General features: G+C 35.8%; 2 protein-coding genes and 1 long non-coding RNA gene across 3 annotated transcripts; 2 read left to right on the top strand and 1 right to left on the bottom strand.

Annotated features, from left to right (window-relative positions):
• The first annotated feature begins 256 nt into the window (after window positions 1–256).
• On the top strand, window positions 257–1,198 carry LOC132116767 (olfactory receptor 13H1-like). The gene has a single exon (XM_059525636.1). It carries the CDS (start codon window positions 257–259, stop codon window positions 1,196–1,198), a length of 942 nt encoding a protein of 313 aa, XP_059381619.1.
• Window positions 1,199–6,128: 4,930 nt separating this feature from the next.
• LOC132116768 (olfactory receptor 8G17-like) lies at window positions 6,129–7,067 on the bottom strand. Its single transcript, XM_059525637.1, has one exon. It carries the CDS (start codon window positions 7,065–7,067, stop codon window positions 6,129–6,131), a length of 939 nt encoding a protein of 312 aa, XP_059381620.1.
• A 3,428-nt stretch (window positions 7,068–10,495) lies between these two features.
• On the top strand, window positions 10,496–14,771 carry LOC132117394 (uncharacterized). Its single transcript, XR_009425749.1, has 4 exons — window positions 10,496–10,722; window positions 12,021–12,093; window positions 13,457–13,665; window positions 14,469–14,771. It is a non-coding gene; the product is annotated as an uncharacterized LOC132117394 (long non-coding RNA).
• The last annotated feature ends 330 nt before the right edge of the window (window positions 14,772–15,101 follow it).

Here is a 15,101-nt window from a genome sequence, read left to right as displayed (position 1 = left end):
AGAATGTATGGCAAATATTTATTTTTTTATTTATTTATTACCACAAATTATTTTATTTTTTACATATTTTTTTTTGCTTTTGTGTCTGTGTAGTAAGTCCTGTTCTGACACTTTGTTCTGCCTGGGCTGTGTTTCCCCAAAACATCATAGGCATAAGCAGATCGTAGAAACCACAGCCTACTGTCTCTGTGATCTACGAAAGCTTATACAATGGTTTTGGGAAAGCATGGCCCTGTATGTTTCATCTAGGTCACAGATGGACAACTTGACATTCAGATACAGCATACTTTTAATGGAGGGGCTGCAAGTTACAAATCAGTCCAAGCATCTTGCATTCAGTCTTTTTTTGATTGCTTACATGTTCATTATTGTTTCTAACATTGGGATTTTGATTCAGATCTCATTGGAAAAGAGCTTACACCAGCCTATGCACGTACTTTACTGCAACTTGCCGCTCAATGATGTATTAGGGACAGCCATTCTTTTGCCGTACTTGATGAGGACTATTTTAACAGACCCCTCTGAGCGTTACATCACATATGTGGAATGTGTTATGCAAGCTTATATTGGACATGTATATGGAACAACATGCCACACTATTCTAATGATCATGGCCTTTGACAGATATTTGGCCATATGCAATCCACTGCGATACCCAACCATAATGACCAATAACATGTTGGCTAAATTGTCAGCAGGAGCCTGGGGTATTGCATTAGTGCTGGTAGGAATTCTAATCAGCCTCAGTGTTCGTCTTTCTCACTGCAGATCATTTATTCCAAACCACTTTTGTGACAATGCTTCATTATTTAAACTGTCCTGTGAAAGTATAGTGATTAATAATGTATATGGATTAACATTTACTGTGGTTTTACTAACAACCTCATTGGGGAGTGTTGCATTGACATATCTCAGAATAGCGATAGTATGCTTCAAAAGCAAAAACAAAGCAACTAACAGCAAAGCCATAAAAACATGCAGCACACACCTAACTGTTTATGTAATCATGATGGTTTCTGGATTTGTCACCATTTTTCTTCATCGTTTTCCTGACCTCTCTGAACAAAGAAAACTGTCTAGTATAATGTTTCATGTTATTCCTCCATGCTTGAATCCCATAATATATGGTTTGCAATCCAAGGAAATAAGACGGGGACTATTTAAAATTATTTATAAACGTAAAGTTAACACCATGTGAAAGGAACTTGTATTACAAATGCAGTCATTTCTAAAATAAACAAATAATCACTTAAATTTAATATGCAGATGTTCTTTAAATGTGCTTAGGATTTAGTGCCAAAGTAAATTTAAAAACGTTATCCTTAGAACACCCGTTATATTTTAATAATGATTTAAATTATATACAGCAGTAATTTGTTTGTGACCACATATTCACATCAGAAAAATAAAGTTAATCCTAATAGCAAGTAATCATGATAAATAATATATAAGTAATAATTGATATAGCATATCTTATGACTATGAAATACATGTAACTATAATGTGAGTCAGTATAATGAAAGAATAATGCAAAAACAAAAAAAAAATAAATAAAAGAAAAGAAAAGAAAAAGACCTGAATTACTGAATTTACTGAATTACCCTCTCGGTCCATTTGACACAGGGCCCCCTCGACCAAACCAGTTGCACCACCCAAAGCAAGGCCCTAATATCTTCCATTATCACGTTTGTTAAATTAAATACAGACTTGTAAAAGTTACACAACATGCATCTTTAATCCAAAGACATTATTTCAACACTTCAAAAAGGACAAGAAGGGCTAGAATCAAGAAGGCACTTTCCTGCATGAACAGACAAACAATAGGACATTTGAAACTTTTAAAAACATAATGCTAAGTCATAATTCAGAATTGTGTGTGTGTATATATATATATATATATATATATAAGATGGATCTTAGAGCTGTCATGGGTTCACCAGATACCCAGTCACCAGCAGTCAGCACTCATAGTCATCTGATTACTAATGACCACTACCTGTTCTTGAGTAACACCTCATTATCACCACTACAAGAGCATACACCTCACAGGTATTTCTCGTCTGGCCTCGAATGTGAATACAGACTGTTACAGTTTGAATTGTGTGCTCTGCTTGGATCCGGTCACATCTTCCACTGTCACCTTCAATCTCTGGTACCCACAAGACATTAAAATTAGTCACTCATCATTATACATTCTGTTTATATTCATCTATTGCTCATCCGTATTGCTATCTTCCATATTCTGTTAACAAATACCTATTTGAGTTCTCACACATATGTGTAGGGACCCCTTAAGTATGTTTTGCTTATAATAATGCAAAATATTAAAGGGGTCCTATGATGTGATTTCAAGTTTTCCTTTCTCTTTGGACTGTTCCAAGCTGTTCGTGAATAGATAAGATCCCTAAAGTTGCAAAGACTAAAGTCTCAAACCCAAAAATATATTCTTCATTAAAGTTAAGACTTGTCCATGTCCTCCTAAAATGCCTCGTTTAAACATGCCCCCACATGTATACGTCACGATGTGGGAAGATTTGCATAATTCTGCCCAAATATTCACAAAAATGAAGAAGGCATAATTTTGATCCTCACTGTTGCCACCAGTGCCATTTCGTGGAGACGCTGTTTGGTTGAGAAATCGAAATCGATATCGCTTCAAAAGACCAATATACAGTACTTCGATTATAAACTAAATGAGTCAATGCACATTGGCATGCAATTATTGCATCCAGCTGCAGCTGATCACAGCGTGAGTATAAGGCAGCAGCAGGTGCAATGCATACCAGGTGTTCGCTGATGAGCTAGGCCAGATACCTGGCCAGCTCAGTGGTGGTACAGCAGCCGTGGCGACAGGACGTGACGTCTCCGTTCCCTCCTTTAGGGAACAAGTGTTACCATATGTAACCAAGACGTTGCCTTTCAGAAATTGGGATTCTCTACCAAAGCGCCATGGATGCTGCCTATTCCAGTGCCCTGTGTGAGTCACTTGTGCTCTTTTTTGGTGTAGGCTGGGGCTTGTAACAAGTAGTTCCATTCACTATTGTCAAAGCACTTCCCACTCAGTGAGACTGGATAACACTGGGAAAATGTACCTGTTCCACTTGAAACAGGGAAGCTGCGGAATCTCCATCTTTCCTGCAGGAGGTCTCAGGAGTAAATATGAACATTCATTTAGGTACATAGGGAAAATTGGAGGTGATCGTAACCCCTTTGGATATGGCAGAAGTCTGCCGGGGAAACACAGACTCTGAGGCTATACAGGTGCTTCTCAATAAATTAGAAATGTCAAGGAAAAGTTCATTTATTTCAGTAATTCAACTCAAATTGTGAAACTCGTGTATTAAATATATTCAATGCACACAGACTAAAGTAGTCTAAGTCTTTGTTTCTTTTAATTGTGATGATTTTGGCTCACATTTAACAAAACCCACAAATTCATCTTAAAAAATTAGAATATGATGACATGCCAATCAGCTAATCAACTCAAAACATCTGCAAAGGTTTCCTGAACCTTCAAAATTGTCTCTGACAATCATTGACACCCTTCACAAGGAGTGTAAGTCACAAAAAAAAATGCCAATAAGCTGGTTGTTCACAGAGTGCTGTATCCAAGCTTGTTAACATAGAGTTGAGTGGATAGAAAAAGTGTGGAAGAAAATATGCACAACCAACTGAGAGAACCGCAGCCTTATGAGTATGGTCAAGCAAACTGGATTCAATAATTATAGAGAACTTCACAAGGACTGCATTGAGGCTGGGGTCAAGGCATCAAGAGCCACCACACACAAAAGTGTCAAGGAATTTGTCTACAGTTGTTGTATTCCTCTTGTTAAGCCACTCCTGTACCACCGACAACACCAGAGGCATCTTACCTGGGCTAAGGAGAAGAAGAACTGTTGAAGAAGAACTGTTGCCATTGGTCCAAAGTCCTTTTTTCAGATGATAGCAAGTTTTGTATTTCATTTGGAAACCAAGGTCCTAGAGTCTGGAGGAAGGGTGGAGAAGCTCATAGCCAAAGTTACTTGAAGTCCAGTGTTCAGTTTCAAAAGTCTGTGATGATTTGGGTGCAATGTCATCTGCCTGTGTTGGTCCATTGTGTTTTTTGAAACTCAAAGTCACTGCACCTGTTTACCAAGAAATCTTGGAACACTTCATGCTTCCTTCTGCTGACCAGTTTTTTGAAGATTTCATTTTCCAGCAGGATTTGGCACATACCCACAGTGCCAAAAGCAGCAAAAGTTGGTTAAACTTTTGTTTATTTAGGGCATTTAGATTTTTTTCTAAACATAAACATCACTAAACATGAATTACAATGAATTTGATATACAATGTTCATTTAAACACTTTTTTGGAGGTTTGTAATATTTAATAATAAAAAAAAATAAAAAATAAATAAATTTAAAAAAGTCACTCCCACAAAAATAGTATTTCTATTTAAATTTTCATCACTGATTTATTTGCAATCAATCTTGTGCATTCAGCCAATGTATTGCAAATCTTACAGCTCAAAAAAAACCGAAAGAATAATTAAACTTTTTCTTGGGAAAACAACTTTGCTACCTCAATATGCTTCCTCAGATTTGATGGTGAACTTTTGAAGCCAGACAATATCTAATGAAAGTCATAACTTAAGTAGAAATGTGTGTGCTTGATGCATGAAAACAATGATCATTGGTTCTCACGTCAAGCATGTACATTTGAGCTTCAGTTTACCATATTAAATGATTAAATAAAAATGTAATGTACATTTCAAGATTGTAAAAAGTAAAAAGTACTGTTTTTTCTTCAATAATGTAATTAAGTAAAAGTACAAGTAGTCATTTTAAATTGTACTTTAAAATACAAATCAGTACAAATCCTCTGATCCCCAAATCCTCAAGTAAAATTACTCAAGTAATTTACAAATTTTAGATGATAAATACTAATTAAACAGAAAATAAAATCGCGATATAGTAGTTTGCTTATCATTAAGCAAAGGATGGTTTTGGTGGGATTCACACAAAGTGCAGTGTTCACGCAAGCAGTGGATGATTGACGTCTCCATTCACAGTCAGTAAATAAAGCATATGCTGTGAGTTTAACCTGCTTATTTTATGACTCCTACGTATCAGGTTTAAGTTGCATAAATTTTGTTCTTACACTGGTGTTACATTTGTAGCAATATATTAATAGAACTAAAATAACTATTTAACTATACAGTATTTTATTGTTGTGTGTATTGAATAGTTTACAAAATCAAATGATTGGGAAACTTTTTGTTATTGAAATGGCTTGGAAAAGTGTCCCAATCAACCTGAATTTACCCTACTTTTTGAAATCATGATCGCTTTACAGTATGTTGTTTTAAACCCCAAATATTTAATTTAACTGCATTATATTTTACGTATAACTTCATTATAATTCTTCATTAATAATCATTTAGTTATTTGTAATATTAATTGTAAAAAAGAGAAAAGGAAAAAATAATTAAAAAAATTCATTTATTTTAGAAGGGTTGCATGAATGTAGCTTAACTACTTTAACTTATGAGTAGCTTGTTGCTGGTCAAGCTTCAGTTTCAGAGTAGCTTCCCCAACACTGAGGTTGTGAAAAAGTTAGCACACCCCATGAAAACTTTTTTTTTTCAGTATAAGACATATGGTTACTGCATCAACAGCTCACTAGTGTCAACAGATATCTTTTATTTTAATTAATTAATATACAATAATTCAAGATATTATGTATGGAGGAATTAAAAAACCTATAGGTATGTACTTTTTTCCATAAAATAACTGCTGTAGATATTCGGTATATATATTTATATACATATTTAAAAGTCATATTTAAATGTTTATCTGCTGAGTTCACTCCGTTAAATCACTTTCACATCAGTACTGTCAAAATAATTTTCCAGTATCAATATGCTCATGTTTGTCTTTAAGGGGACAAAGAAAGATCAAAACTTAATTTCCTGGCTACATTTATTTCCAGTTAAAATCAAGTGTAAAATTAAAAAAAAAAAAAAAAAAAATAATAATAATAATAATAATAAAAATGAACTATACATTTTCTATCATTGAGGAAAACAACACATAAAATACCTAATACATTACTATATAATATAGACTTTTCAGTCAAATTTCAAGAGTTCAAGAATTTCTTATTTTTCTATTCCAAACTTTAACGATCTTATGCCTTATCTCTTTGGTTTGTAGACCATATACTAAGGGATTTAATCCTGGTGGAATAATGTGAAACATTATACTACCTAGTTTTCTACTTTCAGCGTATTCAGGGAAACGATGAAGAAAAATAAAAATGGCTCCAGAAATAAACATGATTAAATAAACAGCTAAATGGGTGCTACAGGTTTTTATGGCTTTGCTGTTGAGTGCTTTGTTTTTGCTCCTTATACAAAGAACAGCAATCTTGACATATGTTAGAAATATAGATACTGCTGACAGACATGCTACAATTATGGAATAAATAACTCCAAATGCATTGTTAATACCTACATTTTCACAGGACAGTTTAAAAAGTGAGGCATTATCACAGAAAGGGTTTTCAATTGTTGATCTGCAGTGAGACAGACGAAGAGTCAGACCTATCATAATTGTCACCACAAGTACTGCCAGCCCCCAGGCTAATGCTGATAGTTTAATAACCATTTTATTTGTCATTATAGCAGAATATCTCAGTGGATTGCATATAGCCACATATCTGTCAAATGCCATGATCATTAATATATAATGACATGCTGCTGTAAATACATGCACAAAATAAGCTTGAATAGCACAGTCCATATATGTAATAGAACGCTCTGAGGCTTCTCTCAAAATATCTTGCATTAAGCGTGGCAAAATGACTGTGGTCCCTATTACATCATTTACTGGCAAGTTACAGAACAGAAAATGCATAGGGTCATGCAGATTCTTCTCTGTTGAAATCATAAATATAAGTGTAATGTTTGATACAATTGCAAAAATATAAGCTAAGAAAAGCACAATAAAAACAGGATAGGAGGACTGATGTGTAACTCTGAGTCCTTCCACAAAGAGAATGCTGTATCTAAATGTAAAATTGTCCATTGCTTGTTGTACATAAAACCTGCAAAAACAGTAACAAACAGATATCACATTGATTAATATTATATTTACTTGAAGCGTTTAATTTAACATATTACATATTTCAAAATAAAGCCCTTCCATTGTATTATGCATGATTTTATTTTGTACAACTTCATATGTAAAGCATGTTTAACAATATACATTGCTTGCTGTTACTACAGTACATATCATGACAACAGTACTCAAAAAAAGTACAAACTTGACAGTAAAAAAACAACAAAAGCAATAAAGAAAAACTTTAACTACACACGTTCACAAGGTGCCTGATTTATAGGTGCACAAACAAAATGTTGCATAATTTAAAGAAATATCAGCTGATAGCTGTCTATACACATTAATGTTAACATTTAAATGTAAATACTGCATCTTGCCTCAGTCTCCTTAAGATCCTCCTTATAATGATTTAGTCACACAGTTCTCTGTATAAATGTTTTATGGCCCTTATCTTTTAATTTGGGGTTTATATGAGTCTTCTTTTTCATCAACCCAGTAGGGAAAACTGATTCATAGCATTTGTTGCCATGAGCAGCAAGACTTTCTATTGTGTTGATTGTGCCTACAAGTGAAGTTACAGTCTACTACCCAACAAACAGAGAACATTTGTCATGATCCGGTCTTTGAGCTAGTGTTACTTCACCACACAGACTTTCACACTACACAGTACTCCCTGGACTACATTTCCCATGATCCATTGCACCAATCACAAGTTCACATGATAACAATCACACCAAGCACCTGAGAACAAACACACACACACACACACACACACACACACACACACACACACAGCACAACACAATCATCAGACAATAAGTACACTTTATAAGTACATTTTATTTATATAGCACATTAAATATAGCAAAGCTATCCAAAGTGCTGAACAATGTAAAATAAAAAAGTGAGAAGGAAACACAGAAAAGAATCAAACAAGACATATAATACAATAAAACCACAATGAAGAGAAATTAAAATGCTAAGGAGAAAAGATAAGTTTTCAACCTCGATTTAAAAATGGTAATGGAAGGTGCAAGGCGGCAGTCTAGAGGCAATTGTTTCCACGGACGGGGGGCAATGACTGAAAAGGCTCTGTCACTCTTAGTTTTCAAACAATAACGAGGGACAGATAAAAGAGCCCTGTCAGCGGATCCTAAAAGTCTGGTAGATGGCAAAGGGAAGATAAGATCTTTAATATAAGATGGAGCTTGATTGTTAAGAGCTTTAAAAATAAACAACTGAATCTTAAACTGAACTCTATAATGGACCAGAAGCCAGTGAAGAGAAGCTAAAATTGGATTGACATGGTCATATTTCTTTGCCCCAGTCAGCAGCCTTGCAGCTGCATTTTGTTCCAACTGGAGGCGTGAAAGCAATGATTGAGGAAGACCTGAGTACAGTGAATTACAATAATCTAAATGAGAAGTAATGAAAGCATGAATAACTTTCTCCAAATCCTGAAAAGACAAAAATTTTTTAAGTTTGGAGATGACCCGTAATTTGTTTGGACAAACATAATTCTGAGTCTATAATAACACCCAGGTTTCTAACCTGTGAGGAAATGGAGGGGGAATTTATTGCCCAGCTCCTTAGTAATATCCTTTCTTATTTTTGGGGGGCCAAAAACAATCATTTCTGTTTTGTTCTCATTGAGTTGGAGAAAGTTATGTGATAACCTTTTTTTAATAACTGGGATACATTCCAGCAGTGGTTGAATGGAATCACCAGCTTTTAGCGGGAGGTACAACTGTGTATCATCAGCATTTAAATGAAAAGAAACATTGTGCTTCCTGATAATATCCCCCAAAGGGCGCATATATAAGTTAAAAAGAAGCCGTCCCAGAATAGAGCCCTGAGGTACACTGTAAAAAACAATTTGTTGAGTCAACTAAAAATATTATGTTACCCCGCTGCCTAAAATGTTTTTGTTATCTTGACAAAAAAATTCTTGTTGAAACAACTTCAAATTAGAGTGGAATTAGTCCATGTAATAAATTTCTTTAAGTTGTCTTTTTTTTTTTTACTTCGATCAATAATCTTAAACAAATGTTACCCCACTGCCTTAAATGTTTAAATAAAGATGACAAAACACTTGTTTAATGTAATTTATTTAATGATAGAGACAACACTTTCATTCACATTTAAATTGAACAAGCAATTTTCTGTCAACACATCAACTGATAATTGATAAAAAAATTGTAAAATACAAACACACACACGTCTAAAGATCTGAACCAACACTTGAAAGTGTGATGTATAATAAATAACATTGGCGTGGGATTGAGAAACTTCATCAGATCAAAACCACAGGGATTGTTTTTAATTTCATAACTCAATATGAAAATCATAAGGTTAACTCTGCATATTAACCCTGCACAAATTCACATGCACTCCCCCCACCATGATGCAAGTCATGGTCAAAATGAGAAACCAAGATATATGTATATAATATCACAATTAGTTACAAAAAAATTGTGTACTGTAAGCACAAAGATCTAAACCGTCAGATTCTAAATTTCATAGCACAACATGACCAGACAGAAGTATTAACATCAGAAGCATCTTGAAAGTTTCCAAACTCTCCACCATCATAATGCTACATACTGAAAATGTGTACATACTGTATAAGAAAATGAGAGGTGAAACAACATTTGTTTACATGAGAACATGCATATTCCAAGTCATGACATGATAAACTTTAATGTACACTGTAAAAAATTGCTGTAAAAAAACAGCCAATTTCCAACAGTAAAATACTGTTATTTCAATAGACAGTTTAATCCTGTAAATTAACAGACAAAGGCCCATAAATTAATCACTTGCTGTAAATTTCCAGTATGTAACTGTGAACCCGTTGGCGCCTGAAAAAAAACAGTCTTGCGCTGTAAAAAGCAGCATGTGGGGGTGGGGATGTTTTAACAGTCCTTTTTTTTTCCTTCAAAAAACAGCGCGGTAAACGAGATCACTGCACAACTCACCTCTTGCCTTCACCTATGTTGTTTTAAAGCACACGATTCAATGTAAGTTTGTCTTTTTGTTGTTATTTCACTTCGTTTCCCCCAACTTGTAAAATCACATCTTTTAAGAGTTATATGTGACTGTGCTACTTGACGCAAATCGCCTTTTGCAGGCACTTCTTAATGGGTCTGGTGTTCGGTAGTTAGTTTTCTCCGACCTCCGATTATTACAGCGAATACTTTGCTTGGTTAAAAGGGTACTACTATGATATAAGATCGATTTTCTTTTGTACAAACCTTTATATGTACATCTATTTCTGATTCATGATGCTAATTTTAGATACCAGATTCATGCATGTAAGTTAAATGTAATTCACTAAAGTTTCTCCACGCAAAAAATAAAATAAAAATAAATATATATATATGTATGATTCAAAGGTGGGAGTACCTACTCGTATTTTATTGAGATTTACATGTAGGCCTAACGTATGCAGGAGTCATGTTTAAAGACGTCTGAGAGGTCGTTACTGAAAACGCAAGGTGTGGCAGATATTTTTGACTGCTTTTCAGCGGGAACCACGGTTTGCAGACAGACGGTGAGAGTCAACGGTTCAGACATTTTTCTCGCCAGTCTTCTCCGTCGAATAATTTTCTTGGTCAAAGAGGTACAGTTTTATCTTATACAGGAATCATTCATTCCATGTAACGTTATTTGTATTTCCAAGAAGGCAAACGACAGTAAAGTTATGTAAGTTTAACGACATGTATTTTTGCAAACTTTGTATGCACTCAAGCAGTACCATCTGTGCGTTTGTGAGGCACATGCGAGTACACAGACATGTTTCCAATGTAACTTTTAGTTGTGCTCTGCCTGACTGCAACAGAACATTTCACAAATTTGAAGCTTTTAAAACTCACAGCTATAGAAATGAAAAAGACAAAACTGAGATTAGTTCAAGGTCCTTCACCTCGTTTGACCTAACGTGTCATGTTGATTTATGTCGGGCTAGTTGTGAGACATTGAAGAGCCTTTATCGACATCTAAAAACACATATTAAGGAGGGGAAAACCGTTTCATGCCCATTTCAGGGATGTGGCAAAGTGTTTTCCAGCGTTTCCACATTTACTGCACACTTATCTAGGAAACATCGTGATGGCTCTGAAAGAAATCTGGTTGTTTCGGTTGCACATCCTGGTGGCATGTCTGAAAGTTTTGACCATCATTCGGAAGTACTTCATGAGGCTCCAAGTATGGAACAAGATGACAGTGCAGAAAATGTTGATGAAGCACTGTTTTTGAGACATCTTGCTTTATTTTATCTTAAATTGCAATCTAAATGTCTACTTCCATCATCTGTAATTCAGACAATTGTTAGTCAATTTCAGGAAATTCATGACATGAGTAAGGATCATCTGCTTTTCAAGTTAAAAGACAAATTAGCAGCATTACAGCTTCCTGAAAGGCAAATATGTGCCATTGTTGATGTTTTGCGTAGTGATGACCTTTTTCAGACTTATAATTCACAAATACTTAATACTGACCAAAAAGAAAAACCTACTTCAAAAGTAATTTTAACCACGTAGCACCAGTTCCGGTTTGTCTTGGAGAAAATGAGACCGGCAAAGAGTGCTTTGCACAATATGTTCCGATCAAAGAAACAATAAAGACACTGTTACAAATTGACACAGTAAGGGAACATCACAAACAAATGTACTATAATGTTCCTCGTAGAGATGTTTTTCGGGACGTCTGGGATGGCAACAGCATAACAGAAAATAGTTTGCTTAGAAATGACCCCTCATCTTTTGGCATAATTCTCTACCAGGATGCATTAGAAGTTGCCAACCCTCTTGGTTCTGGTAGAAAAAAACACAAATTGCTCTGTGTATATGCTACCCTTACGGACATCCCTCCTCATCATAGGTCTAGCATTGACCAGATGCAACTTGTTCTTATTTGCAGAGAGCAGGATTTCAAGTTTTTCGGGCAAGAACAAATCTTCCAATCACTCATCAAAGACCTCAAAGATCTTGAGGTAAGTGGTGTTATTTTGCCTGATGGACAAGTTTTCTTGGGAACATTAACTGCAATTTGTGGGGACAACCTGGGCTCACACTGTATTGGTGGATTTGTAGAGAATTTCTCAAAGAGTTTGAAATTTTGCAGATACTGCAACATCGACAGAAAAACATTTAGAGAAGATCCTCTATCTAAAGGTACTAAGCGCACAGTTGAGTCATACAAAGAGCATGCTGAGAGTGATGGTGCTTCAAGTGCAGTTGAAGGGATCAAATTTGACTCTTTGTTCAATAGCCTCCATCACTTTCATGTATGCCAACCGGGATTACCACCCTGTCTTGGCCATGACATATTTGAAGGTGTTGCTTCATATGATGTAGCCTTATACATAAAACACCTTGTGACAGTGGATAAGCAGTTTACTTACCAGGAATTAAATCGGAGAATAAGTCAATTCTCATACTTTGGCAGTGATGCTAATGACAAACCCGTTGAGCTTGCTCCGGGTGGGGATAAACTTTCTGGCCATGCAGTGCAAAACTGGTGTTTACTTAGGATGCTTCCAGTTTTGATTGGAGATAAGATTAAAAGTCCAGCTGAAAATGAGGTATGGCAGCTTGTGTTACAGCTTCAACAAATAGTAGAGCTTATTTGTGCTCCAGCTATTTCTGCAGGCCAGATAGCCTACCTTGAAGTATTGATTGATGAGTACTTGGATACTCGATGTAAAGCCTTTCCAAATCACACACTGAAACCAAAGCACCACTATATCACTCATTATCCAGAACTGATTTTCCACTTTGGCCCTTTAATCCGTTTATGGACTATGAGATTCGAAAGTAAACACACATATTTCAAACAGTGTGCTCGAAAATCGCATAATTTCAAGAATCTCTGTCACACGCTTGCAGAGAAGCATCAGCTGCTTCAGGCGTACATTTATGCGGGCAACTTTTTCCCACCAGATATTGTTCTGGAAAAAAGCACAGAATTTCATTTTACAGAATACAGTGAGGAGATCAGGAGGGCAGTTTCAAATTTGAATTTTGAAGCGGCAAACACTGAGGTTGCCAATGATATAACACTGAGAGGCACAAAATACAAAAAAAAACATGTTTGTTTTGATCGGAGACTATGATGATGGGCTTGTAGCTGGAAAGATCAAATTGGTTCTTGTTCATCAGGGTTCATTTGTACATTTTGTAATCCAGGAATATCAGGCTGTGTTGGTTCCTAACATGGGTGTTTACAGATTAGCGCCAACTGAGAGAATGTGCTGTGTAAAACATGAGAATCTGTTAGATTATTACCCACTGCCTGAGTACAAAGTGTGTGGCATGCCTGTACTTTGTCTTCATCACTCTTTTCTCTTCTTATAGACCAATGTCTGCCTGGAGTACTGAGGTTAAAGACATCATTTTGCGAGCATTGCCTAACTTATCCTCAGATGTTCTGCAACAGATACTTTCAAAACTTCATAGCTCTGGGCTAGAAAGCAAAGAAGATTAGCAGTATGTTCGACAAGAAGACCTTACTGATGTCTTGCCAGTTATTCAGCTTAGAAAGCTTCTTCAGGTCTTCAAATCAGGTAATTTAACAAAGACATTTAAGGTTAATGAACATTACCTGCACACAAAATGTAAATATGTTCTTACAGGCAGTGGCGTTCTTTACTTATCCATTTTTTAGCTCATTTTAGTTTTTGCAGAGTAATATTTGATGTTATGTAAATGTGTAAATATATAAATTATTTGTAAAATAAAATAGTAATATTGTACATAGTATCATTATCATCATTATAGTTCGTAAATATGTTAAAGGGATAGTTCACCCAAAAATGAAAATTCTGTCATTAATTACTCACCCTCATGTCATTCCCAACCCCTAAGACCTTCATTCATTTTCGGAACACAAATTAAGATATTATAGATGAAATCGGAGAGATCTCTGACGCTCCATAGACAGCAAGGGTCCTGCCACGGTCAAGGTCCAGAAACATAAAGACATTGTTAATATAGACCATATAGCATCAGTGGTTCAACTGTAATTTTATGAAGCTACAAGAATATTTTTTTTTGTATGCAAAGAAAACAAAAATAAAATTTTTTTAATGATTTCTTTTCTCCTGAGACAGACCTCTGCCATTACGGGGACTGGGAGTACCACTATTTTAACAATGTATTTACAACGTTTCTGGACCTTGACCGTGGTAGGACCCTTGCTGTCTATGCAGGGTCAGAAAGCTCTCCGATTTCATCAAGAATATATTAATTTGTGTTCCAAAGACGAAAAAAGGTATTCCGGGTTTGGAGCGACATGAGGGTGAGTTATTAATGAAAGAATTTTCATTTTTGGGTGAACTAACCCTTTACTTTTCTTTTCTGTCATCAGAAACTGAAGTTATTACACTGAACTTACAAGCCACCTCGAGCCAATGTTCAAGTTACAGTGAACCAAGTTCAGCCTCTCCTTTGTCAAGTTCAGCACATGACAGTCAAGCTTGCATGTCATTTTCCTCAGAAACAGCCAACCCAAGTACATCCTCTCCACATAATTTTATTATTTCCAAGACATGGCCCACAACTTTCCAGGTCCCATGGGATCGAATGCCACCACAGATCCAATCAGCTATTTCTGCAGGCAAGAGGCCTAAACCTGCAGAACGGCGGCAGATGGTGAGAGTCCTAGTGGACGAAATCCTGTCAAAATATTGTTAGGCAATACCCTAACAGCTTTGCAGACCAGTTTCCAAATGGTGCTTTAATAGCAGGAGGGTATACATCACTTTTAATGCAAGTAAAAACACGTGTGGAAAATCTTAACCGTGAGATCAGTTTCGCCCATCATAGAACCATGCCGAAGTCTGGATCCAAACGAGGACCCACAGACACCTACGGGTGTGTTAGATTTCAGCCACAACTCCCACCTGAAGAAACAAAGGAAACAATAGAGGCAAAAAGACAGCGACTACAGGACATTTACAGCAAGGAAGGAACTGCCGGAATTGAGAAAGTAGAAGTACAA

The sequence above is a fragment of the Carassius carassius genome, chromosome 36, assembly GCF_963082965.1.
Source record: "Carassius carassius chromosome 36, fCarCar2.1, whole genome shotgun sequence".
Lineage (NCBI taxonomy): Eukaryota > Metazoa > Chordata > Actinopteri > Cypriniformes > Cyprinidae > Carassius > Carassius carassius.
Note: the sequence above shows the minus strand (reverse complement) of the source record. Positions and strands in the feature narration are given on the sequence as shown.